Source organism: Globicephala melas, chromosome 10 (genome assembly GCF_963455315.2).
Source record: "Globicephala melas chromosome 10, mGloMel1.2, whole genome shotgun sequence".
Lineage (NCBI taxonomy): Eukaryota > Metazoa > Chordata > Mammalia > Artiodactyla > Delphinidae > Globicephala > Globicephala melas.
In genome coordinates this window covers 8,912,542-8,937,870 of record NC_083323.1, presented here as the reverse complement: position 1 = coordinate 8,937,870, position 25,329 = coordinate 8,912,542, and the positions used below count along the sequence as shown (strand labels likewise).

The 25,329-nt window shown below is 53.1% G+C and overlaps 2 protein-coding genes and 1 non-coding gene across 4 annotated transcripts; 1 reads left to right on the top strand and 2 right to left on the bottom strand.

The window, feature by feature from the left end:
- The first annotated feature begins 2,397 nt into the window (after positions 1–2,397).
- On the top strand, positions 2,398–4,749 carry ATF4 (activating transcription factor 4). Its single transcript, XM_030855909.3, has 3 exons — positions 2,398–2,868; positions 3,430–3,747; positions 3,834–4,749. Exons 2-3 carry the CDS (start codon positions 3,522–3,524, stop codon positions 4,661–4,663), a joined length of 1,056 nt encoding a protein of 351 aa, XP_030711769.1. The 5' UTR covers positions 2,398–2,868; positions 3,430–3,521; the 3' UTR covers positions 4,664–4,749.
- A 3,023-nt stretch (positions 4,750–7,772) lies between these two features.
- Positions 7,773–11,893, bottom strand: RPS19BP1 (ribosomal protein S19 binding protein 1). 2 transcript variants are annotated; one of them, XM_060306157.1, is made up of 4 exons: positions 11,739–11,893; positions 11,448–11,576; positions 8,625–8,722; positions 7,773–8,294 (listed from the first exon to the last, which is right to left on the bottom strand). In XM_060306157.1, the coding sequence occupies exons 1-4, from the start codon at positions 11,788–11,790 to the stop codon at positions 8,097–8,099; spliced, it is 477 nt and encodes a 158-aa protein (XP_060162140.1). In that variant the 5' UTR covers positions 11,791–11,893; the 3' UTR covers positions 7,773–8,096. The 2 variants fall into 2 exon arrangements, with proteins under 2 accessions (XP_060162140.1, XP_030711770.1); XM_030855910.2 differs by having other exon boundaries at positions 7,773–8,231.
- On the bottom strand, positions 10,306–10,436 carry LOC115853112 (small nucleolar RNA SNORA18). Its single transcript, XR_004039427.1, has one exon. It is a non-coding gene; the product is annotated as a small nucleolar RNA SNORA18 (small nucleolar RNA).
- Positions 11,894–25,329: the final 13,436 nt, after the last annotated feature.

The window sequence follows — 25,329 nt, the reverse complement described above, 5'->3', positions numbered from 1 at the left end:
TGCATGTGTCCAGAGGCTCTGCTCTCACAGGATTTGTGAGAACCCTGCTCTTCGTGCTGAAGCTCAAGGCCAAAGAGGACTTAGGACTAGAGCTGTGAGGCTGTAGCCCTTGTAGATATGCTTAGCTGATTCTAAGCGGCCAAAATACCAGGGATGTGAGTTCTGGGGTTAACTGCATATAGCGTGGTGTTTACCTTTTCATTCTGATCACCTTATGTTCTCTGTGCTTGGCCCCTGAGGCCAAGTCCACAACCTGCCTTCCAGTCACTTGCTTGCCCTTCAATAAGCAGTTGATGTGTTTAGCTGATAGATTTGGAATCAGTCACCAGTCTTTCTGTCCTGTCTTGGCTAGGTCCATATAGAAGCAGCTTAGCCCTGAGACCCAGAAAACTACTGTCCTTTTTCTCCTTGAGGGAGGGAATAAAGCTGGGGAACATGCTGTCCTTCCACAGCATGGGAAGAAGAAAATTAAAGTCTCCTTTCCAACAGCTTTGACTTGTGTGTGTGGTATGAAACATTTTCCTACAGCAGTGGGACTGGTTCTCCATTTGCAGCTAGGAGAACCTTTGAAGTGCCTGATCTGGGTCACCATAATAGAAAGGATGGGACAAGGTGCCACTGGAGTCATTCTCCCACCCCTCTGCAGTGTCAACCTGGGGCAGCATTACTTTTAATTCTCAGCCATCTGCATGGTCATCTGACAGCGAAAGGAGGACATGCCCCGAGGGTCCTTTTTAAGATTTGAGTAGTAGCTCACTGCCTTTGCACTGAAAGACTAGATCCTTTATATATATCTAGATACTCGTGATTCCCCAAGGGGAGGAAAAAACCACATCAAGCATCCAGTATGCTTTGCATATACCAGTTGTTTATAGTTGTTGATTTCAGTTAATAATAGTCCTCTGAGGAAGCAGGATGATGTAATGAAGATGGGGAGGGGGCCTTGGGAGGTGTGTCAGAGACCTGAGTTCTAATAATAGGAGTAATAGCAACCATTTATCCAGCACTTATCAGATACCAGGCGCTAAGCTCAGTGCCTCTTATATTATCTTCATTCTAAGTGCAAGGATACTCACCATTCGCTTCATTTTACAGCTCAGGAAACTGAGACTCAGCGAGGATAAGTCACTCAACCAAAATGTCTCCGCTAATAAATGGAAGAGCCAAGTTTGCGGGGTTTACCCCTAAAATCTCTTCTAACTCCTACCCCATACTGCCTTCACTGGGCAAGACCCTTCATCCCTTTAGTCCTCAGTTTACCATTGTAAAATTGCTGGGCTAGACTGAATCAAGTCAATGAATGGTCAGTAATGTAGGACAGTCCTTCCCAAATTTTTGACATCAGTCCTCAGAAATAATATTTGTAGGGCTTACTGAAAGGAATGGAAGCAGAACCTCAAGGTTTCCGCCCCCGCAGTGTCTGACGAGAGGGCTGGAGGGTGGGGGAGGGCTTTCTTGTTGCTCTTAACAGTTCCCCAGTAGAGAGAGCAAGTTGTTGGCCTGACCTGGACTGCGGCCTCCGAATACACAAACTCCGGCAATTGGGCATTAGGAGGACTTGCTGGGAAGCGGTTATGCCTGGGAGTTGTACAGCGTTGGGAGCTAATTGAAACTACCCTAGAGTGAGAGAGAGCAGCTGAATAAAATCTCTCTTTCTTCTTAGAGGAACTGAAACTACATGAACTGAAAGAAGTTCCCCTGTGATAGGCTGCATTCTTCAATAAAATAGCAAACATATTTTAGCTAAACGGATATGTAAAAATACGATAGACTATAGGATTACGCATTTCCCCGACTCGCCTTTGATGGTAGGTGCGCATAGATCGGGTGATCTCGACTGAGGTCATCAGCCTCCCCTTTCAACTACTGAAGGGCTTGCACGTCCTCAGTATTTTGCAAGTGTTTGTGTGTGAAAACGCACACGAAATGACATTTCCTTTTGCCTAGTTTCATCTTTGGGCCTGAACCTGGTCGCTACTTTGGAGCTTCACTGAGGACGGCAGAAAAGGACTGCAAGGGGCGGGGCCTAACGCCACTATTTGGGACGCACTGGGCCCGGGCTGCCCGGGGCAATCCTGACCGGCTGCGGGTGGGCAGGGCTGAGGAAGCCACTGCAAAGCGCCGTCACAGAGAAAACCGGAGATACCGCAGAACCAGACGGAGGGAACCGTCGGCCGCTCCGCCCCTTCCCGCGCAGATCAGCGGCCTGAGCCAATAGAAACTCGAGATATATATGACTCACCATGTCTGACCAATCATCTTGATGCGCGCTCTCCTCCAGCATATCGCGCGAGAACTAGGAGACCTCGTACTTCACAGTAAAAACCTTTCTTGGGATGAAAGACTTCTCTCTCCGCCCTTCGGCCTAACGCCGGAAATGAGTGTGGCGAATCCCTCCGCGCTCCCCGGCGGCGGACGGGAGTGACCCTTTCATCTTAAAATCCTTGTAAAGTAGTGCGTCTTTTTCTTGAGGCCGTAAATAAAAACAATTCATTCTCTCTTCACAGCTACGCCCTAGACTTAAAAGTCGGAGATTGGAAACGATAGGGCCGTCGAATAGATGGCAATGCGTGGGTGGGAGGCGCGAGTCACGTGACCGCGGCGGAAGGATATGGTCTGTGATGCGTCCTCACAGGGAGCAGAGTTTATAAAGGCCCCGAGCTCGTCGTCTCGCCGCCATTTTTTCTCCTTCTGTCTGTATATGTGATTTCTCCGTGCGAGTGCGTGCCTTCTTTTCTCCGCTCCCGTAGCGTCCGCGGCCACCATGGCGTATTAGAGGCAGCAGTGCCTGCGGCAGCATTGGCTTTTGCAGCGGCGGCAGCAGCACCAGGCTCTGCAGCGGCACCCCCCAGCGGCTTAAGCCATGGCGTAAGTACTGGGCCTGCGCTGCTCTGGCCGTGCACCCCTGGGTCGGTGAGGGGTTTCTGCCTGCTTGGGAGCGGCCGGCGGCTGGGCGGCTTCGCGGAGGCGGGAGTGGTTTTACGAGCGCTCATAACGCGTGGCCCCTGCTTGGGTGTCCCCAAAACTCCGGCGCCCTTGGGTCGGGAGCCCCCGGCAGCCCCGGCCCCCCGAATCCGCCGGCTTCCACCTGGTGCCCCGCGAAACGTGGCAGCGGCCAAGATGGCGGCGTGGTAGGGCGGCGGCGGCCGCCGCGTGAGTCACGGGGGGCGTGGGCGGGGCCGGGCGTCCAGAGGCGGATTTGGACGTGCGGGTGGGGCGGCTTCCTGTTCTGGCCGGTGGGGAACGGCCGGGCGTCCATTTTGTGCAGCCTGAGGGACGCGGCGGTGACGCGATGGCCCTGGGGCCACGTGGTACCGATTCTCAACACCGAATGGAGTTCTATTTTGGCCATCTTGCCTCATGGATGAAAAGATGAAATTCTCAGGCCAGCTGATCTTTAATGGGACTTGGTTTCTGATTTGTCTTCAGGCTTTTCAAGGCATTCAGCAGCAGCGTTGCTGTAACCGACAAAGACACCTTCGAGTTAAGCACATTCCTCGATTCCACCAAAACCTCGCGACATGGCCGAGAAGAGCTTCCTGAGCAGCGAGGTGTTGGTGGTGGACTTCATGTCCCCCTTCGACCAGTCGGGTTTGGGGGCTGAAGAGAGCCTGGGTCTCCTAGATGACTACCTGGAGGTGGCCAAGCACTTCAAACCTCATGGGTTCTCTGGCGACAAGGCTAAGGCGGGCTTCTCCGAATGGCTGGCTATGGATGGGTTGGTCAGTGCCTCAGATAACGGCAAGGGTGAGTGGGCTGCTTTTATCTGCTGGTGGGATCTGGTGATAGTCCTGTACATTTGACTCATTGGTTCCAACTTTCTTTTTTTGCAGAGGATGCGTTCTCTGGGACAGATTGGATGGTGGAGAAAATGGATCTGAAGGAGTTTGATTTTAATGCTCTGTTGGGTATAGATGATCTGGAAACCATGCCAGATGAGCTTTTGGCCTCGTTGGATGACACGTGTGATCTCTTTGACCCCCTACTCCAGGAGGCTACTAAGGAGCCCCCCCAGCTTGTGAACCCAATAGGCTATCTTCCAGAAAGTTTGCCAACAACTGACCAGGGTGCCCCTTTCACTTTCTTGCAGCCTCTTCCCCTCTCCCCAGGGGCCCTGTTCTCCACTCCAGATCATTCTTTTACTTTAGAGCTGTGCAGTGAAGTGACGTCTGAAGAAGATGGGAAGCCAGACTCCACTGCTTACCTTATGCTGGTCCCTCCATGCGTAAAGGAAGAGGATGCCCCCTCAGATAATGATAGTGGCATCTGTATGAGCCCTGACTCCTATCTGGGCTCTCCCCAGCATAGCCCCCCTACCTCCAGGGGTTCTCCAAATAGAAGCCTGCTATCTCCAGGTGCCCCTGGTGGCTCTGCCCGCCCCAAGCCCTATGACCCTCCTGGAGAGAAGATGACAGCAGCGAAAGTAAAGGGTGAGAAACTAGATAAGAAACTGAAGAAAATGGAGCAGAACAAGACAGCAGCCACTAGGTACCGCCAGAAGAAGAGGGCAGAGCAGGAGGCCCTCACTGGTGAATGTAAAGAGCTAGAAAAGAAGAATGAGGCTCTGAAAGAGAAGGCAGATTCCTTGGCCAAGGAGATCCAGTATCTGAAAGATTTAATAGAAGAGGTCCGCAAGGCACGGGGGAAGAAGAGGACCCCCTAGCTGTAGGGTAGTCAGGAGGGTGTGTGTTTGTACATAGGCTAGTGCTGAAGCTGTGTGTTTTAATAAATTATTTTGTAGTGAAAGTATTTTTGCAGACTGCTGCGTCTGGTTTCTTGCCTCTGGTAAAGAGCCCAGTCAATCCGCAGAAGCACCAGTTTGCTTTGGGGTTGGCTATCGGGACTTGGAATTGAAGCCCAGAGTGAGATTCTTTTTTTCTGACACTGTTGGGCTGTATGTCAGGGTCACTGATGACCAGTTGGACCCCTGAGACGGAGTTGGGCTAGATAACCCCCTAGTAGGTGGCTGGGTGATTTCCCCAGAACCAAAAACTGTCTGACTCGATGTTAAGCACCCTTGGGTGCGAGTGAGGCTGGGGAATTTTATGAAAGAGCAGGGTGGCAGAGAAGTGGAGCCTGGGCTCCCCCTGTTCCCGCATGATTGTTGCTTTGTGCCAACAGTAAGTACCCAGATAAGGCCCCACAGTCTGAGCTGGGCACAAGGGGATTCGGTTTCACTGATAAACTGCTGCAGTTCTTAGAGGCCTTTCCAGAAGGGTCTATTCAGGGAAAGATGGCTTCTCGGTTCTTGCTGGAACAAATGGAAGAGCAGGGCCGAAAGGCTGGCTGCTTCCCTGGCTGGCACCTTCGGCGAGCTGGAAGGCCTGCCATCCCTGATGTCGGGATGAAAGGGCCCTGCAGTCCTGGCTGGTAGCTTATTTTATTGCAAGATAAGGGAGATGTCATCTTCTGTTGAGTACAAGAGTGAGCCCGGCCGGCGCAGGTTTCTTCTCTCCTTGGGTCCTTTAGGGCCTGCTGAGGGAGGACCATTTTTCCATTGTGAAAGTGTAGAAGAGTGGTTGGGATGAGGGTGATGCAGATGGGGCACCAGGCACACAGGTCCTACGGTAGAGGGCGGTTGGAGGAGTTGTAGAGCCTATTTGAACCCAGGGTTATGGGCGTTTGCCTGTTTTGCCTCCTGTGGTGGGGCTGATATTCCCCTCACCTGCTTCCTGATGCCTAACAGAGGGTAATGTGGGAGAAGTAATGGTGGTGGCCCAGATGGGAATGCTTCCCCAAGGCACCAAGGGAGGTGTCACATGTGGACCTTGGACCTGGTGATCGAGGTCTTAACTGCCCTGAGCTGGGCTTCGAAGGACAGGGAAAGTTGTGGACGTAGAATGGGGAGAGCACCCTGAGAAAAAGCCGCGGAGGAATGGGCAGATGGTCCCACCCACCTCTCTAGGAGGGCTCCCTGGCCCCAGCTGTGTTAGATGTCACCTGATGGGGATCGGCCCAACTCCTGCAGGAACTTAAGCCTCATACACACACCCTGGCCGAGGTCCCACGTGGCAGTCCTGCCCTCCTGGGTCTCTAGGCAAATGTGTCAGCTCCTCCAAACCACCAGTGATAGAGCCGCTCCATCAGGGAAGGCCTCTTCCTCCCAGCCCTCAATGTGGCACCACAGTGTCCTCTTACTTGGTTCCTGTCCCTTTCCCAAAAGATTGTCAGTCACCCGGTCCGCGGCTCATGGTCAGCACCCCCATGTGTGGCTCTTGCACCGGCACCCCTCCCCGGTGGCACATCCTCCTCCTTCCATCGCCAGCACCCGCCTCCCCAGGGTCCCCACCCGCTGCCTTCTCACCACCTGCAACGGAGCCGTCCACGGTGACTGTTAACAGCAGATTGTGGGGCCCCACCCCGACCCATAGGACCAGTGTCTTGGGTGAACGCTAACGTCAGTCATGCCTTGGGGTCACGGACACACACCCACTGGTGCTACTCGGCACAAACATTAAGACTTACTGGAAACTCACAAGCAGAGAAGCGCAGGACCCCTGCTCTCACCCTCCCGCAGAGGCAGGCCCCTCATTCTACACCTGGGGAGGGGGCAGGAACCTGTTCGTGATGACATAACAGCAGGTGCATGCACGTTAGAAAGGGGCCTTGGTCAGCCGGTTCTTCAGAGAACTGGTGAGAGAAAGCAAGAAGCTGAGGCTGCTGCTTGCTAAGCTGCTTAACAGAGGAAGGGAATGAGCCTCCAAGGACACCGGAGTGTCTCTCCTCACAGGGGTCAGTGAAGCTCAGCAGGCAGGAGGAGAGCTTGGGAAAACACCCCCTCTCCCTTGGAACAAGCCATCTGAGGACGGTGGCGCAATACCGTTTGGAGTCACGACACCTCTTCTGCCCACCTTGACTTCCTGGATGGCTGGTCTGCTTCCTACTCTCGGAGGCCACCTGCACTGCAGACAAGACAGGCGCCAACTCTGCCTCAGGCAATTCTGTGGTCCCCTCCTGTCCCCACTTGGCATGGAAAGCTGGATAGCAACCAGGAACAGCCCTGCCGGGGTCTGGCTGTGTGAGGGGTAAAACTTCCCCTTCTCTTGCACAGAAGAACCCACGGCAGGGTCCCTTCAGAAGTCCCCTACCAGACAACACGTGTCCCAGGGAGCCTTTAGGCGTGCGGGGGGTGGCACTAGGCGAGCCAGACGGAGCAGCCTGGAGGCCTCCAGGGCCCCCTCCCCAGAAGGGACCCCTGGGCTTCTAGGACTTGTCATCAGTGCCACACTGAAGACCCAGCTGGGCAGCACCACCCGCTCACTCGGGCATCTGCTCAACAGCACCTGCCCTGCGCTGCCCCCGCCGGACGCGGCCCGGCCTCCACCTTCCCCTGGTGGTGCAGCTCTGGGCCCAGCACCACCCTTCTGCTCGGCAGACCTGCGTGTAAAACCCTATTTCTTGAGCTCACCTCCTGAGTCGCCCCACTAGTCCCCACCTCCTGTGACAGAGGTCAGAGAAACAAGAAGTGGCCTTTCATCCCACCCCCCCCCCCAAAAACACACAAGGGCACAAGCCCTGGGCACTGGGCTGAGGCAGCCATGCTCCCGCCCTCAGCTTCCTCAAGAGCTGCCTTCTCAGCTGGGGCTGCCACCCCAGGGAGAGGAGGCCTGCGGGGTCTGCGGATGGGTGAACTGCTCTCTGGTGGTACCTGCGCCGGGGCTGGGCTGCAGGACTTCTGACCTGGAGCCCTAAGAACCAGCCGGGAGGTGGGGGAGGGAGGGAAGGCTCCTCGGTGCCAGAGGAGGCGGGAGACACCCTGTTAGAGCAGCACACACAGCCCCGGGCCACGTTTATTAGAACCCGAAAGCCCACCCAGCGGCCCTCGTCCTATCAGAGGTGTGGTCCCCAAGGGCCCAGTGACAGGCCTCTCCACAGCAAACAGCCCCGAGGCCCTCCCTGGGCCAAAGCAGACAAAACAGTCCAATGTGTTCCTTTCCAGCAGGCAGATAGTACCTCCCGAGCCTGCAGATGTCAGTTCGGGTCTGAGCGAAGGTCCTCCCCTGGGCTTCCAGCTCGCCAGCTCCGTGCCAGCCTCCACTCCACGGCTTTCCTGAGCCAGGCTGAGAGGTCCGAGGCGGCTGTGCCCTCCCGGGAGCCTAACTGCCGAAGTACTCCTGCTGGAACTTCTGGAAGTCTTCCTCGGTGAACACGGTGCCCTCGGCCTTCTTCTTCTTCTTAGTCTTGCCCACAGGCCGGTCACAGGCCTTGCGGCCCCGGTCCTGGCGCACAATCTTGGGGGGTGTGAGAGTCAGGAGCCCTGGGTGGGGACTCCCAGCCACTTGCAGCCACACAACCTGGTGCAGCCGACCAAGTGTCACCCTCTCACCTGGCCCTCACACCGTCCCGGGAGGCAGGGCATGTGGTTTCCATTTACAGAGGAGCCAGCGGAGGCCCACAGGGGTCCCAGGGGAGCAAGGCCAGGCCCGGCCTCCCACCTTCCCCACACTGCTCTCGGCCCTCCAGGGGGAGGCCCCTCACAGCACAGCGGGGTGTCCAGCTCTTAGGAGCCTGGAGGGGGCTCCACCCTCCAGCCTATGCTCAGGGCTGAGACTCCCAAAGATCCCAGGAACAGCCTCAGTTCTCACCCCCCAGGTTCCTTCCCACAGCCCATCCCCCTGACGAACCTGCTGGGTGACGGATTCGGCCACTGTGCTTCTTGCACTAGTCATAAACCTCAGGTTTACTCCAAGGTAACCTCGACGCTCTCGCTTCTGGAACTCAGCTGTGGATGGCAGGCAGGGTGGCATCATTTCAGATTCACTCCCTGGAAGCCTTCTGGGTCCCCTCCTGACATCTCCCCACCCCACTCCCACCTCCCATGGCCCTACCAAAAGCCCTGTCGTCCCTTCCCCAGGCTGCTGCAACAGCCTGGGCTCTTCTGTCAAAACCACACCCCACACAGGTCCTGCTCAAAGTCCCCCTTGGTTCCACCTGCTCAAGTGATTTACTCCACAAAGGTGGCCTGGGCACTTACTGTGTGTGTGTCAGCCACTGTTCTAGGTGCAAGAGCACAGAGCAGGAAACAGAACAGACAAAAAGTCCTGCCCTCATGGAACTTCCATTCCGTGGGAAGAGAGATGGTACACAAGGTAAACGGTATTTCAGAGGGTGATCATTTTATGGAGAAAAAGAGAATAGTAAACAGAAATGAGAGATGCTGGGGGGAGGGTTGCAATTCCAAACAGGAGGCTCTGAGAAGGCCTCACTGAAATGAATTCTGAGCAAAGACTGGAGGGAGAGAGTGTGACACTGTGGGAGAAGAGCATTCTGGGTAGAGGGAACAGCCAGTGCAAAGGCTCTGAAGCAGAAGTGTGACTAATGTGCTTGAAGAACAGAAAGTGGTTGGACAGAGAGGGGAGAAGCCGAGGAGACGAAGCTGGAAGGAGCAGATCATGTGGGGCCTGAGCAGGCACTGACAGACTCAGGCTCTCACCCTGGTGGGTGCAGGGCAGAGGAGAGACAGGTCTGACTCAGGATTTTACGGGATCACTTCGGCTGCTATGGTGAGAACAAGATTACTGGGGGAGGGGGCAGTGGAAGGGAGACCAGTTAGGAGGCTTCTGCAATAATCCAGGCAAGAGATGGTGTGTAGCTCAGACCAAGGTGGAGCCACAGAGGTGTTCTTTAGGTTGGCCACTGAGGGTTGAGAGAATCCTCTAGTCCTCAGTCATGTGCCATGACAGGGTGGTGGGGCGGGGGCTGGGATGGAGGCGTGACCTCCCTCGGGCCCCTTGTGTGCCTGTTCCACACCAGCACCACTGTGGCTCAACCCAGGCTCACTTTCCTGCCTCCACACTTTTGCTCATGCTGTATTTCCTCAGAATTCATAGTTCTTTCTTTTTTTTTTTTTAAAGGGTTTTTTTTTATTATGTGTAACACAGACAGTTATTTAAGTCAATAAATTTTTAAGGAATTCCACACGTTCGATTCCACTGCCAATCCCCTTAGTTCCTCCAAACTCATAAATCTTCAAGATAAAATAGCCCTTTCAAAAAGAAGTTATCATGAGTCAGCCCACAATTCTTTTAGTTAGGCTTCTTTGATCTCCAATGAAATATGGACACACTTCAAAATTCCCCACCTGTAATCTTTGGGATCCAATTTCCTCAAGTGATTTACTTTAGGACCATGTTTAGGGTCAGGAGATGGATCTGCCTGGTTCTGAATTTGACATCCTCTAAAAATGTATTAGGTTCAAATCATATTCACTCCTAAGCCATCACACCTTAGAACAGTACAGATCATTGGGATATGCCAATACCTAAGATAAAAAGTTCGTTAGGTTTTTCATAGTTTACTTGGCAGCTCTGTCTTGTAGTTCTTTCCCACAGATCTAACAGGTAGTTCTATGAGTAAAGGAAACCACACAGTTAATCTATGAGGCGTTTCCAACGATGTAGGTTTACAGAAAAAGCCCCATCGGGATAGACCTCAACCATAGTTCTTTTAACAAACAACTTGAACACCTTTTATGCACGAGGCCCTGGGGATTCAAAGACACTAGGAGCTCACCAAGTCCTGCCACAGGTGAAAAACACCCTACATTCCTGCCCACTCCAGCTCCTCAAGTCTGCAGGTCTCGTTAAGTGGCGCCACATCCCCCAAGACATTCCGTACTCGCTGACTCCCTCTGCCTCCATCCTCACAGCCAATTCACCACTGACGCCATCAATGCCCCCTCCTCACCGCATCTTCCACCTGCACAATTCTCTTATCTCCGCACCATCACCACCGCCCAGGCCATAGCATCTTGAAGCAGTAGGTGGGATCAGGGCTCTGGAGACAATCTGCCTGGTTTCTACCTGTACTATCTGGGCAGGGGCCTGTTTCTGCTTCTGTAAAATGGAGGTAATGATAGTGCCGACCTCACAGGGTTGCTGGGAGCAATTACATGAGCAAACATTTGTACGAGGCTTATAACAGCACCTGGCACACGGAGTATTAATTTTATTTAATGCTCCATCTCTGACCCTCGTTCCCTGTATGTCACTTTGACCAGGCTTCTTTTTTTTCAAGATTTCAAAGGCAATAAACTTCTGACTCCGCATATGCCATTCTCTCTAGAATACTCTTCCCCCGGTTCACTCGTATACTTCCATCGGGTCTGGGCTTAACTGTTGCTTCCTCAGAGAAGTCCGATTTGGCCTTTCATTCTAAGTCCCTCTCAGAGCACCACAGTCTTAATGCATAGACCCTATCACAGCAACCATACGCTGATTTTGAAACTCTTCGATGCTTCTCTCCCTACTAGGGCTGTAGACCTTGAAGGGCGGGACAATGTGATTCGTTCACCTCCGTGTTCCCAGGGTCCCGCCCCACGCCCGTCGCACAGCAGGTATTCTAGAAACTCCTGGGTAACATTTCAAGCCCTCACTCTAGCGCTCCCTCCTCCCCGGCACCGCCCCCCGACCCCGGTAGCAGCGCGTCCAGCCCCTTCCCGAGCTCACCCAGCGCCGATTTGGGCACATTTCCCTTGGCCGAGTTCCGCAGTTTCTGGGCCTGGGCCGCCTTTGCCTTCCGCGTCCGCTTCATCGGAGCCTCGCTCATCTTGGTTTGGCCTGGCGCGTCCCTGGGGGCTGTAGGGGAAGAGAGGAACCGACTCGGTTCGGAGGGCGCTCAGGGTTCCCATCCCACCGAGGCTAAGCCCGGTCTGGATCGTTCGCACCCTCGGGGCTCCTGCCCCCAGCCCCTGCCGCCTTCCCGCCCAGGCTGGACGTCTCTGGGAAGAAGCTCCTCACCCTCAGGCACCCCCAAAAGCTCCAAACCTCGCCGCAGCAAGGAAACCGACATAGCGGTGCTTAGCTCCGCCCACACGCCTCAACTACTTCCGCCTTGGCCGCCCTTATCGTTTCGGTGGAAACGCGAGCTAGAACAAAAAGTTCCGCAGTGGGCGGGCGGAAGTGCCCACCTTCCTTAGGACGCAGGCGTTAGGTTTACCACTGGGCGGGATCTGGAGGCGGGGCCAACGCGCCGAAGGACGCATTTGTCGTCCAATCGCAACCCCACTGACCCTTTGGGAGCCAGGCCCCGCCTTCTCCCGGAAGCCGTCCACCGCTAGCCCAGCCTGGTGGGTCAGTCCTATCGCGTCAGGCGTCTCCGTAGTGGGCAAGGCCGCGCTCGGGACGGAGTGTTAGTATTCTCAATTTTTACGAAAAAGGGGAATGTATTTTTGGAAGTATTATACTTCAACCAGAGCAACATATCGCACAGATCTAGTTCGGCATGAGAATCCAGCTATCTTCCATTAGAGACATTTGCAAAAATGCAAAACAATATCAGTGTTTTCCCACTATTTTGTTTTGTTTTCATTAAAATATGTCACTTATGTTAATGTGTGGGCTTGTTATTGTTTTAAATGAATTAATAAGTTTTTTAAAATTTTGTTTTAGTTTCTAACATGGTAGCTCTTGTTAGTTACACATACAAAAGCTCTTTGGGATCCTGAATTTTTTTAAGAGTAAAGAGTTCTTAGACAAAATAGTTTGAGAACTTCTGGCTTAGAAATTAGTACTCTTCTTGCTGTGGGGAGGAAACCTGTCTTGATCACTGCTCCATCTGCAGCTCCTAGCCCAGTACTTGGCATGCAAAAGGCACTCAATAAATCAGTGGTGAATGAGGGGGAACCCCGAATTCACCGTACAAACATGTTCTGAGATCCTTTTGTATACATGACACTGTAGCGTGTAGGACATGGAGGTGACTCAGTTGGTCCTTTGTGAATGAACCTCACTAACCTCCATCAGCTAGTCCAGGAGGGAAAAACCTAAACAGATGTTAATAATAACAAACATTGTGTCAAGGTGCTGTCTTAAGTGTTTTACATTTGTTAACTCACTTATACCACCACTGCCCTCCCCTCCTCTGGAGCAGGAACAACTGCTTCCCCCATTTTACAAATGAGGAAAGGGGCACAGAGAGGCCAAGGAACCTGTCCAGGTCACAAGGTGGTATCAGACCTGGGAATCAAGACAGACAGCCTGGCCTGAGCAGTTATGCACTGCTCCCCAGTGCCACCCACCCAGGAGAGCATTGCAGGGGCGCTGGGTGGGAGTCAGGAGGACTCTGGAGGAGAAGAGGAGCCGGCCATGTGGGAGGGGAGTATCTCAGGCAGGAGGATCCTGTAGTGAGGGCATGTCCCTTGGGACAGGAGTGACCCCAGAGGAGCAAGGAGGGCTGCATGGTTTCATTGGCATCAGGCTCCACGGATTTGCCCTGAGGGTTGTGGGTCCCCTGGAGCTCAGTGATGCTGTCAGACAGGCTCTTTTTCTCCTGCTTCTGAAATAGCCAGATTGTTTTTTAATTTCTTTTATTATCTTCATTTATTGTTTTATTTTAATTTTTTTTGTTGTTGTTGTTGCACCGAGTCCTAGCTGTGGCAGGAGGGCTCCTTAGTTGTGGCATGCGAACTCTTAGTTGTGGTATGCATGTGGGATCTAGTTCCCTGAGCAGGGATCAAACCTGGGCCCCCTGAACGAGGAGCTTGGAGTCTTAACCACTGCCCACAAGGGAAGTCCCACTCATTTATTGTTTAGTGACTGTTTCCTCACCCATTCTCCACTGTAAACTCTACAAAGGCAGGGATCTTTCTTTGTTCACCAGCGCCTGGAACAGAGCCTGGCATACAGTAAGGGCTCCATAAATGCACGAATCAGATAGATGAAGGCAGAGATGTCCAGGTGGGATGAGTGAGTCCGCCCCTCAGGAGGGCAAAGGACCAAACTCCACCGTACCTCTTTCTCCTCCCGACCTGGGGTGGTCAGAACATGGTCCCCAGGGTGGAGGGACATTTTGTGTTCCAATGTCCCAGCGAAGCAGTAGATTCCTGCAGCGTCTCTGCCAGACTCTGGAGGGGCCGAGCGGCCACTCTGGCCACTAGGTGGCGCCGCAGGACAGCTTTCTCGCGCGGCGCGGCACCGCGATCTGGTCCGCCGCCGTCCAGGCTGGGGTGTCCGAGAGTGGGGTCTGGACGCCCCTCGACGTCAGCTGGCTCTTTGCGACCAGCCCTGCGTGGCCCTGGCTTCCGGCTGTCCCTGCCCCGCGGCCTTCCAAGACTGAATGGGGAAGCTGAGGCAGAACCACCAGGCTGGGCTGCCCAGCGGGGAAATGAGGCTTTCTTCCGGAAAGGTGTGCACATGACAGCTGGGCACTCACTCGCTCAATCCCTTAATAGACAGTGCCTCAGTTTGTTCATCTGTTAAATGGGACTTAGCTCCGTAATAAAGTGGGTGTGAGGAGCAAGTAAGTTAATACGGGTAAAGCTCTTATTACCCGAATAGGGACCGGGTGGGTCAGTGATGTTACAGACGGGTCCACCCCACTCAGCAAGAAAGAGGTGCCCGCATATGGGCACCTAAAAAGTACCAGGCCTGTCTTGGACCCCTGATGGGACAGGCTCTGAAAGGGCAGCTCCCTCCTGCTCTGTCCCTGTCCCTGTGGGGGGTGGAGGGCGGGAGTCGTGAGGTCTCACAGGTGGGTTCCTGTCCTGGTTGCCTGGCTTCAGGGTGCTTTCCTGCCCTCAGCCTCATCTACACGTGGAAACGCTGGGCCCTGGCCCTTCTCTGGATGCCCCTCGGGCCTGCTCAGCCCAGGCCCTGGGCCACACAGAAGGAGCATCACAGTGAGGTGGCCACTTCCCTAGCCTCTGTCGCCCACGTGCCCCATCCCCGTCTCCTTCCTGGCCTTTCTGGAACCAACTTAACCTCACTAGGCCTTGGTGGGGGGATCCCCAAGGCTCAGAGGGAGGTAGGGTCTTCTGCAGGGTCACAGGGTATTTCAAGAGCAGAGGGAAAACTAGAACCCAGGTCTCTGAGTCCTGAGCAATAGCGTGGGTGAGCGTGTGTGTGAGACCTTTTTGAATTCTGTGTTGGGGGGGACACCTGGGATCTTGTAATTTGCTTTTGCCTCCCCATCTTTCTGTGTGTCTCTGTCTCCTTATCTCTGACTCTTTCCTTCTCTTATGCAGTCACCACCCCCCTTCCCCCAAGTTCCTGGCCTTTCTCCACCTTCAAATTGAAAACCCAAATGGAATTTCCAATTGCCTCTTCTGACTGGTGATCGCCTGGCCCTCTCCCTTCTCTCTGCTGCCTGGCCCTGTGTTACTTCCAAGGCGCCTCTCCCTCCCTCCCTCTCACTTCCTACTCCTGCCATCAGTGGCTTTGAAGTGTGTTCACAAGAGATCTCAAGAGAAAATCCATTTCTGTGCTGTCTGGTTCTAAATGGGCGAGGAATGGGCTCCTTTTGGCCTCTGGTTTCATCACATCCCTCTCAGGGTCTCTGGAGCTTTCTTTTCTGAGAGGTGATGCTCCTGCCTCAGGTCTCATTTCCTCCTGACCAGGCTGTCACCAGGCAATCACTCCTGCTCAGTCCCCCCGGGTGGGGGAGGGCACCGTGGGCAGAGGGAAGGGTTGGGAGATGGGCAGGGCTGGGGGAACCCCCAGGGGGCTGGGACTGATGCAGATGCTCTGGGCTTCCTGGCCTGGGCTCACACAGCTGTGTACCCCAAAGCAGGCCACCTTCTTTCTCCAGACCTGTTTCCTCCTCTGTGAATTGGGCTTTGAGAAATATTGTCCAGCCCTCCTCCCACGGCTGAGGGTGGTGGGGACCCAGAGCTCCTGGCTCCGGGGTCCTGAGGTCTGGAGGGAGCACGCGTTCTGGAGCCAGGCTGTGTAGGTTCCGATTCTGGCTTTTTCATTCACTCGCTGTGTGACTTTGGGCAAGTCACATAACCTCTCTGTGCCTTGGATTCCTCATCTGTATGTTGATTATAACGGTCCCTACCTTGCAGGGTGGCTGTGAGGACTGAGTACAAAGTATATACTTGGAACAGCACGTTGGGCACAGAGTAAGCACGACATGTCTGAAAATAAAGGATTGCCATGTGGGCCAGCAGTGTGCCCGTGGGACCCGTGTCCACGTTTGTGAGTGTGACCTGCACATGTATGTAGCTGCTGGACCTCCATGCTTTTGTGATCAGCACAAGGGGAGAGTAATGCTCCAGAGCCTGGAGTGAGCGGGTCTGTGTTCAAATGCAGCCTTTGCTACCTACCAGCTGTTTGACCCGGGGAAGGGCTCTTGTGGGCGCTGGTGGTGTCTCCCTCAGGGGTGTGTGGAGGGGGAGGGTGCAGTGGGAGTTTGCATGGCATGTTCTCATCACCAGGCCCGGCACTTAATCTTCTATTCACTCAATAAACATCTGCTGAGCCCATACTAGGAGCCAGGCCATGTGCAGGGAAGTGGATTTTAGGTGAACAAGGGATCTGGGTCCTGTGCTGCTCACACACTCGTGTTACATTCTCAGCAGGTGTGAGCCTTTTCTGCCTCTTGAGGGCCTGTGTTTGGGACCCCAGGGTTTGTGGAGTTTAGGATGGTGCGCATAGACACTCCCCAGGGACAGCAGCCTGTCTGGGGGTGTCCAGGCAGAGGCAGAGTAGCTTCTGTTCAACGATTTGAAAAGACAAAATTGCTGGCATGACTGATTTTAAGAACTTAGTAAAGACACAGGAAGAAGCTGCTAGAAATTCTCCACGGAGGTCTGGGGTCAGATAGTGGCTCTGGGTGGGGGGTCAAGGGTGGAATATTTTGAAGGGCTCAACGCTGACCAGCCAAAGGCACAGCTCTGCCACGAAGCTGCTGTGTGACCGTGGCACATCCCTTGGGCCTCAGTTCCCCCTGGGGTGCGATGGGAGGAGTCCCCCAGCCCTGCCAGGCCCCCAGGGCCACTGAGAGGTTGTGAGATTACAGGGAGAGGAAGGGTGAGCCTGGAAGAGTTAGGGGAGGACTTGAGGGGCCCTCAGCCAGCCAGCACCCCTGCCTCCAGCCAGCTCTTGCTCTGAGACCTCACCACCACGGAGGGGGTCCTTGGGCAGAGCAGACCTTGGGGACTTGTCCTCGCTGTGAGATCCTGAATAAGTCCCTTCTCTGCTCGGGGCCTCAGGGTCCCCATCTGGGCAGTGGGGACAGACGCCAGGAGTATAGCGGTTGTGAAAATGTCAGAATAGGGCTCTGGGTGGAGCAGAGGGTGAGTAGTCGGAGGGGGGGGTTCTGGCTCCCCAGGGACTGGGAAGGATTCGGTCCCTTCCAGCCTCAGCTTTTAAATTCTAATTACATCTCCATTAAAATGCAAATTTCCAACAAACACCCGGAATGGAGGCCCTGTTGTCATGGCAACTGGAGTCTGAGGTTGGGGAGAGGGGAGCTGGTCTCCATCTCCTGAACCTTCCTGACCAAGCTGGGGCCTGGCTGGGAACCCCACTCCTCCCCCTCTCAGAACTCTGAGCATTTCGTCCACAGTTTTGGGGTCTCCTGCCCTGAGGCTCGGTCTTTAGGGGAAGCTGGGTAACATTGCTGAAGTCATTTCCCTTCTTGGCCTCAGTAGCTCCATTTGCGAACTGGGGATATAGGCCTCTCTCGCAGGGTCATCCTGGGGATTCAGTGATTTAACGTGTAGGACATCAGGGGAGGGGGCGTCTGCCCTCCAGATGCAGTTCCAGGGTACTTGATGAAGCCATGGCCTGGACCCCTCCCCGTGAAGAATAAGGTGTCTCTTGCCCTGGAGTTCTAGCCTCTGCTCCATCCCTTAACCAAGAGCCAAAAGAGTGAGAGTGACCTTCAAGTCCTGTGTACGCTCAGTTCTTCAGGTTGGAGCTTCCCTTACACTAATACTGTAACCATTTGACTCTCTCTTTTTTTTAACATCTTTATTGGAGTGTAATTGCTTTACAATGGTGTGTTAGTTTCTGCTTTATAACAAAGTGAATCAGCTATACATATACATATATCCCCATATCTCCTCCCTCTTGCATCCCCCTCCCTCCCTCCCTATCCCATCCCTCTAGGTGGTCACAAAGCACCAGCTGATCTCCCTGTGCCATGCGGCTGCTTCCCACTAGCTATCTGTTTCACGTTTGGTAGTGTATATATGTCCCTGCCACTCTCTCACTTCATCCCAGCTTACCCTTCCCCCTCCCCGTGTCCTCTATGTCTGCATCTTTATTCCTGTCCTGCCCAGAACCTTTTTTTCCAGTTTTTTTAAGATTCCATACATATGTGTTAGCATACAGTATTTGTTTTTATCTTTCTGACTTACTTCACTCTGTAGGACAGACTCTAGGTCCATCCACCTTGCTACAAATAACTGAATTTCGTTCCTTTTTATGGCTGAGTAATATTCCATTGTGTATGTGTGCCACATCTTCCTTATCCATTCATCTGTCGACAGACACTTAGGTTGCTTCCATGTCCTTAGCCATTTGACTTTATGCTGTTCTTTCCTTGCAAGGGGGACATGGGTGCCTAAAAAGTGGTGGGGGGATCTCTCTATCCCCAGTGGATCTGAAAACAAGGGAGGATAAACAGAAAGAGCTTTGGGAAGGGAAAAGAGCGCTGGCCAAAGAAGCAGGAAGGGATGCCTATATGGAGGGAGAAGTTGTTTCTCTTTTTGCCTCTGTTGCTAGGAAGCTCCAGTTGGATAGCATTATTACTGTGCTGTAGTAATAAAGGTAACCAATTACATTATTGTATTACATTACTGTATTATTCAACTGTAATGTGTCCATTTCAACTTTCTAATATATCTAGCTCATTCCTGTTCCCTAAATGATTTCTAATCTTTTATTTCACTTTCTAAGAAACCCTCTTTAGAAATAGCTGAGAGTATAAATGATAAATTAACAATTATGACAGCGAGAGAAAGAATGAGCATGGGCTGTTCTGTGCAAACCTTTCAGCTCCTGAACTTCTGGGTGATTGTGGCCTTATGCTAAGTGCTGGGAGGGGAAGACAGGGGTGGGGAGTAACGGCTGTAAAATGCGACTGATGATTGATTTTGAGTTCTTGATGCTAAAGTGGTAAGATTGCATCCCTGCAAGGACAAGGGTGGGGCTCTAGGGGCTGGTCTTGGAGGGGCCAGATACTGAACAAGACAGGGGCTCAGTTCTCAGAAGTGGCCAGAGAATGTGCATTAACTCTCTTACCAGTCATGACTGGGCAGTGCTGGTGTTTACATCAGCTCCCCTACCTCTACCGCTGCTTCCTTTGCAATTAGGTAGGGTAGGAAATTAGTTCTGGCTGATGGAGTGTTGGTGGAGGGGATGATGCCACTCTGGGCCTGGCCAGGCTCTTGCAAGCATCCCTTGCAAGCTTCAGCTCATGCTTCTTGCTACCATGACCTTGGTACATTATACTGTGGATGGTCCAGTTGAACTGTGACACAGATAAGCAATAAACTCTTTTTTTTTTTTTAATAAATTTATTTACTTATTTATGGCTGCGTTGGGTCTTCATTGCTGCATGTGGGCTTTCTCTAGTTGCGGTGAGCAGGGGCTACTCTTCATTGCGGTGTGGAGGCTTCTCACTGCGGTGGCTTCTCTTGTTGCGGAGCATGGGTTCTAGGCGCGCGGGCTTCAGTAGTTGTGGAGCGTGGGCTCGGAGTTGTGGCGCACGGGCTTAGCTGCTGCTTGGCATGTGGGATCTTCCCGGACCAGGGCTCGACCCCGTGTCGCCTGCATTGGCAGGCGGATTCTTAACCACTGCACCACCAGGGAAGCCCAAGCAATAAACTTTTGTTGTTATAGTTTTTATAGCTCTGAGATTTCAGGATCGATTTGTTACCACAGCACAGCCAGTCACATCCTGACTAATACACCTCCCAGTTTCCCTCCTGGCAGTCCCCAGGAGCCTCCAGGAGGTCAGGCTGGGGGTCTGGAATGACCAGTGTCATGTGAGGTTTATGAACAGAGGCAGAACGAGGAGGCTTTGTCATGGCTTCAGGGTCCCATGTCTGCTCGGTGGTGAAAACCCTGGTCCCCTGCAGGCGCAGGCTTCAAGGATGCAGAGGACGAAGAAGCCTGGAGCTGGAGCTTCAGGCCTGGGGGTGTACTGAGACTTTGGCCAGGCCTCTGGGGCTTCCTCAACCACAGAGGAGGAGGCCCCAGCGTCCTGAGATGCTCAGAGGGGGCACTTAGAGAGGAACAAGGGTCAGAGGCTGGGGCTCTCATCGCACTCCTGTGTGTCCTTGCTCTCAGCCCAGGAGAGGCAGCCCTCTTTGATCCTCTTTGCCAACCCGTGAAAAGAGAAGGTGTGAAACGTCTGACTCTCTTCACCCCACACAGGTGGAGCTGAGGGTGCAGGGGGCAGGGGCTGGGCGGGTGGTGGGGACGTCCCTGGACCCCAGAGCCCCTAATTGGGTGTGTCCTGAGAGGATGCCTCCCAGTCAGGAGCCTGGCATCAGGAGTCAGATGTGGCCAGAGGGGAATCGCAGGATCTCCCAGAAGGAAGCAGAGTTGTTAGAGATTTGCACCAATAACTCCACCAAGGACCCGCAAGAGGGGCCAGTTCACTCCATCCCAACCCAGCTGGTCCAACCCAGCCAACAGTCCCAGAGGGTCTGCTTTTGCCCGCTGGGCTTTGGAGACACAGAGAAGGAATGCTCTGCCCCCACCACTGTCAAGGAGCCTGGGGAAGACGGGTGACAGTGCCCCTTGGCTGTGTGATTAGGGCTGGCAGGCCTGAGGAAGAGGGGATGGGAGTGAGGGGAGCATCTGTTAGAGGCCTTCTTCTCTGAGGGCAGGACTGGCTACCTATTTGTGGATCCCAGTGCAAAAGAAAAGTGCGGGGCCCCTTGTTCAAAAATAATTGAGATGGGGGAACTTCCCTGGTGGTCCAGTGGTTAAGACTCCACGCTCCCAATGCAGGGGGCCCAGGCTCGATCCCTGGTCAGGGAACTAGATTCCACGTGCTGCAACTAAGGGTTCGCATGCAGCAACTAAAAGATCCCACACACCGCAACGAAGATCCCGCGTACCACAGTTAAAGACCCGGCACAACCCAATAACTAACTAAATAAATATTAAAAAAATAATAACTATTAAAAAATAATTGAGATGGTGAGCTGAGAGCAGAGCATTAAACTAAGTATGAGGCCCTTCCGGGGGCGGGGGGAGGGGAGCCCCGTGGGACTGTGCCTGTCACACCCCAGTGATGTTGCCCTGCCCGAGGGTGAGGGCCCACGGGTTGCCTGGAAGGGTTTTTCTAAGACGCTCTCACCCCACCCTCCCAGCACAGGAACCAGACAGCCTGGTTCAGGTCCTGTGTGAGACCAGGGGCCAGAGACCCACCCTGCCTGTGCCTCGGTTTCCTCATCTGCAAAACGAAAAGAATGACACCCACCTTCTAGGGCTGTGAGGACTCAGGAGTGCTAGCACGTAAAGCCTCAAGCCAGCGTGGGGCAGTAATGGATCCACAGCTGGATCACCCTGGGATCTTCAAATTACCGTGGCCTGCCCCCCAACACCCCACTCCCCGCACCCCTCCCTGCTGTTCCCTCCACAGCACTTACCAAGGTCTAACCACCAGATATTTTCCTTCCACTTTTTTTTTTTTGCGATACGCGGGCCTCTCACTGCTGTGGCCTCTCCCGTTGCGGCGCACAGGCTCCGGACGCGCAGGCTCAGTAGCCATGGCTCACGGGCGCAGCCGCTCCGCGGCATGTGGGATCTTCCCGGACCGGGGCATGAACCCGTGTCCCCTGCATTGGCAGGCGGACTCTCAACCACTGCGCCACCAGGGAAGCCCTACTTCCACTTCTTATTCTTGTTTGTTGTCTGTCCTCTCAATCATGATGTGAGGGCCACAGAGCTCCTATACACCCTTTTTTCCCCTGAGTCTTTTGATTGAAGCCTTTAGTCCATTTACATTTAAATTAATTATGAAATGTACTAGGAGCGCACTTACCGCCATTTTGTTAATTACTTCTGGTTGTTCTTGTTGTTCTTCTCTGTTCCTTTCTTCTCTTCTCTCTTCCCTTGTGATTTGATGACTTTCTTTACTGTTACGTTTGTCTTCCTTTCTCTATTTTTTGTGTCTGCTATTGGTTTGTGGTTACCATGAGGTTTTATGTAACAACCTATGTGTATGGCAGTCTCTTGGAAGTGGATGGTCGCTTAAGTTTGAGTGTGTTCTAAAAGCGCTACATTTTTACTCCCCCTCCCACATTTTATGTTTTTGACGTCATATTTTACATCTTTTTGTTCTGTGTATCCCTTAACTCATTATTGTAGAATAGACGGTTTCACTGCTTTTGTCTTTTAACCTTCTTACTAGCTGTATAGGTGGTTGTTCTACTGCCTTTATTATATGTTTGTCTTTACTGTGAGATTTTCTCTTTCATAATATTTGTATTTCTAGTTATGGCCTTTTCTTTTCTTTTTAGAGGAATCCCTTTAACATTTCTTGTAAGGTTGGCTTAGTGGTGATGAACTCCTTTAGCTTTTGCTTGTCTGGGGAACAGTTTATATCTCGTTCTTGCCTGTAGCCGCAGACCCTCAAGTGGTGCCTGGCAGATGTTTGTTGAATGAATGAATGAATGTCAAGCCATTTGTTAGGTAAAAAATATTACTGAGCACTTACTATGTGCCGGAAACTGTTTCCTCATTCAGTATGAGCGAGGTTTGAGGCAGGAAGCGTGACAGGGGAGCAGAGTGAGTGTGAATGTGAGACGCTAGAGCCTGGTGTGATGGGTGGGGTACAGATGGTACCCACAGACTCAAAGACAGGGAGATGGGTGGGAAGGCTTGGTTGGGAGGAGGAAGCATTCATTAGTTGTGTGGCTGTAACCTGTCACGGGGAGCTCACTCCTTATTAGGCAGCCTGTTCCCTGGCAGGATGGCTCTCAGACTTGGAGAAGCTGCAGTAAAGTCAGCCCCTGGTGCCTACACTGTCTGCCAGCGTCTGTGCTTGAGGTCCTGTCTCTTGAATTGCCTGGACGGGAGGCAAAGCCCAGCCTGAGGACAGCGCAACTTGCAGCCTCAGTCTAGGAGGGAGTCCTGGGTGACAGCCCCCCAGGCCCCCCCACTGGGGCCCTGGCTTGGTGGACAGGGGCAGGAGATGTCCCCAGAGGGTCCTGGCAGCTCCACTCAACTCCTCTCCTGAGAAACAGGTAAAAGGAGGCTGGTGAGTCCACCAGCCCGTGGCTGAGCCGTCCCAGGCTGTATGGCTTCTACATGAGCTCAGACCTCTCTCTAGGGCCCCAGACTCATGTCTCCATGGCCTCCTGGGCGTGTCCTCTGCTCTTGCATGTTGCATAAACCTCTCAGCCTCAACTTGTCCCAACTGGAGTTTGCTTTCCTCCCCCAAACCTGCTTCTCCTCTCCTCTGTCTCACGTCAGCCAGAAACTGGGGTGCCACTCTCCCCTTGTCCTTTACCCCCCATGAGAGGAGTCACCCGTCCTGTCCATTCAACTTTCTAAATCACCTCAGACTCTCCTGTCTCTCCACCTCCAGGACTACGCCCCAGCCCAGGTCATCAGCCCCTCTGGACAGCCTCTCATCTGCCCCCAGGCCTGTCCCCCTTCAGATGTTTCCTAGTGGCAGGAGTTGCTGGGCACCTTTTGCCTGTCCAGCTGGTGGCTCATGTGGCCCTTAGGGCTGCTGTTGCCCCATCTGCTGGCCCCTGGGTTGGCAACACACCCCCTCCCCACCATACAAACCTTTGTGCCTGGGGCCCCATGGCTTTGGTTTCTACACAAATGGCTCCTAAGACCCCTCGGTCCTTGGGGTGGGGCGCTAGGCTGTGTCCCCGCCCCAGGTCTGGTCCCAGAATTGTCCCCTCTTCTGCTTCTGCTCTCACTTGTTCTCTGCCAGATGACCTCCTTCTGTGTCCTCCCAGGTCTCATCACTGGCTCCCATCCCTTCCCCACCCTCCCTGATGCTCCCAGGTGGAGGGAGCAGAGCATGGTGGTTAAGGGCATGACTCTGGGACCAGCTGCCTGGGTTCAAATCTTAGCTCCACCATCTATGGGCTGTGTGACCTTAGGCAAATTACTTAAACTCTCTGTGCTTTAGTTTCTTCATCATAAATTGTGCTTAACCATAATGTCAACCCTGTAAGTTGTTGTGAGGATTAAATGAACACATTCTAAGTGCCTTAGGAACGTAGCTATCATGTTTTTGGTGCCTATCCATTTACAGAGTGCTTTCCCAGTTAACCTCTGGTCCTCCCAGTTAATCTGTGACACAGATGTCTGACCTATTTGACAAATGAGGAAATTGAGGTTCCCACCTACTCAGTGCAATGGAGAGCCTGGAACTTGGTCAGACCTGGTGTGAGTTTAAGTTAGGTCATTTCCTGTGTGTCTTTGAGAGATGCCCTGCCCCTTCTAAGCCTGTTTCCTGATCTTTAAAGTCAGGATTATAAACCCTACTCTGCAGGATTCTAAGAACCCACTACTTCCCAGGTATGTGACCTTTAGCCAGGTTGCTCGCCTCTCAGTGCCTCAGTCTCCTCATCTGTAAAATGGGGGTGATAATACTAGCACCTACCTCATAGGACTGATGTGAAGGTTAAATGAGGTAATACGTGAAAGTGCTTAGAACAGTGCCTAGCTCACAGTAAAGACTGTATAAATGTCTGCCCTTATTATTATGTTGATGAAATTTGCAATAGGCACAAGATTTCCCAAATACTTCCAAGAGGTTCATCCCTGGAGTGTCAGCATCCTTGGATTAGACATCTCCTGGGATTCCTTGTCCGAGATGCGGCAGGTCGGGGTGGGGGTGGAGGTAGAGTTTATGGGCAGCGGCTTCGAGCCAGAAAGAAAACTGTTGAGTCCTGGTTGTGCCTCTTACCTACCTTATGGTCTTGGGCAAGTCATTTCCTCTCCTTGGAGCCTTGGTTTCCTCTTTTGCAAAACACAGATGGTAATATTGAGAGGTAAACGTTAAGTTGGAGGCAGGGCCTGACAACAGAAGACCCTCAAGAAATGATTGCAGTGATTATGATGCCCCAGCACACGGAAGGGAGTTCACAACCAACTCCCTGCTGTGTGAGTGAGCACTGTGTCTTTTAAAATAGCGGGGGGGTCCCCAATACCCACTGCTTCCTCCACCAGCTGCTACCCTGCCCTCTGCCAGCACCTTGTTGTCTCAAAGTCCAAGTCTGATGGAGGGATTCCCTTCAGGGAAAGTAGGGGGCACACACAGTCCCAGAGGAAAAGGGGACTACGGGCTCTCTTTCTCCCTTCCCTGAAACAGGAAAGGAAATCCTCCCTCCCTCTCGGAAACTATTGAGCACTTCCTCAGACTCCAGCTCAAAGCTCCTCAGAGACCCAAATGAATTAAAGATGTAATTAAATTAGGAATCGTTCATTATTTGAAGGCTGGGATTCTCTGGCAGGTGGGGTGGTGGAGGAGAGGGGGTGGGGCCATCTTTCTGCCAGGGCTGATAGATTCTCTCCTAAGGGATATGTATGGTCAAGCTGGGGCCCAGGGGCCTGGAAGAGAAAGCCAGCCCCCTCCCCACCTGCTCCATTCAGAAGGACATCCCTGTCGTCTCGG

Excerpts from the sequence above, each read along its gene's own strand:
- ATF4 (XM_030855909.3), top strand. The coding sequence starts at position 3,522 with ATGGCCGAGAAGAGCTTCCTGAGCAGCGAGGTGTTGGTGGTGGACTTC. Across the intron at positions 3,748-3,833 it reads TGCCTCAGATAACGGCAAGG|AGGATGCGTTCTCTGGGACA; the intron begins GTGAGTGGGCTG and ends CTTTTTTTGCAG.
- RPS19BP1 (XM_060306157.1), bottom strand. The coding sequence starts at position 11,790 with ATGTCGGTTTCCTTGCTGCGGCGAGGTTTGGAGCTTTTGGGGGTGCCT. Across the intron at positions 8,723-11,447 it reads TGTGCCCAAATCGGCGCTGG|CTGAGTTCCAGAAGCGAGAG; the intron begins GTGAGCTCGGGA and ends TGCCATCCACAG. Across the intron at positions 8,295-8,624 it reads CCGAATCCGTCACCCAGCAG|GTTGTGTGGCTGCAAGTGGC; the intron begins GTTCGTCAGGGG and ends CGGCTGCACCAG.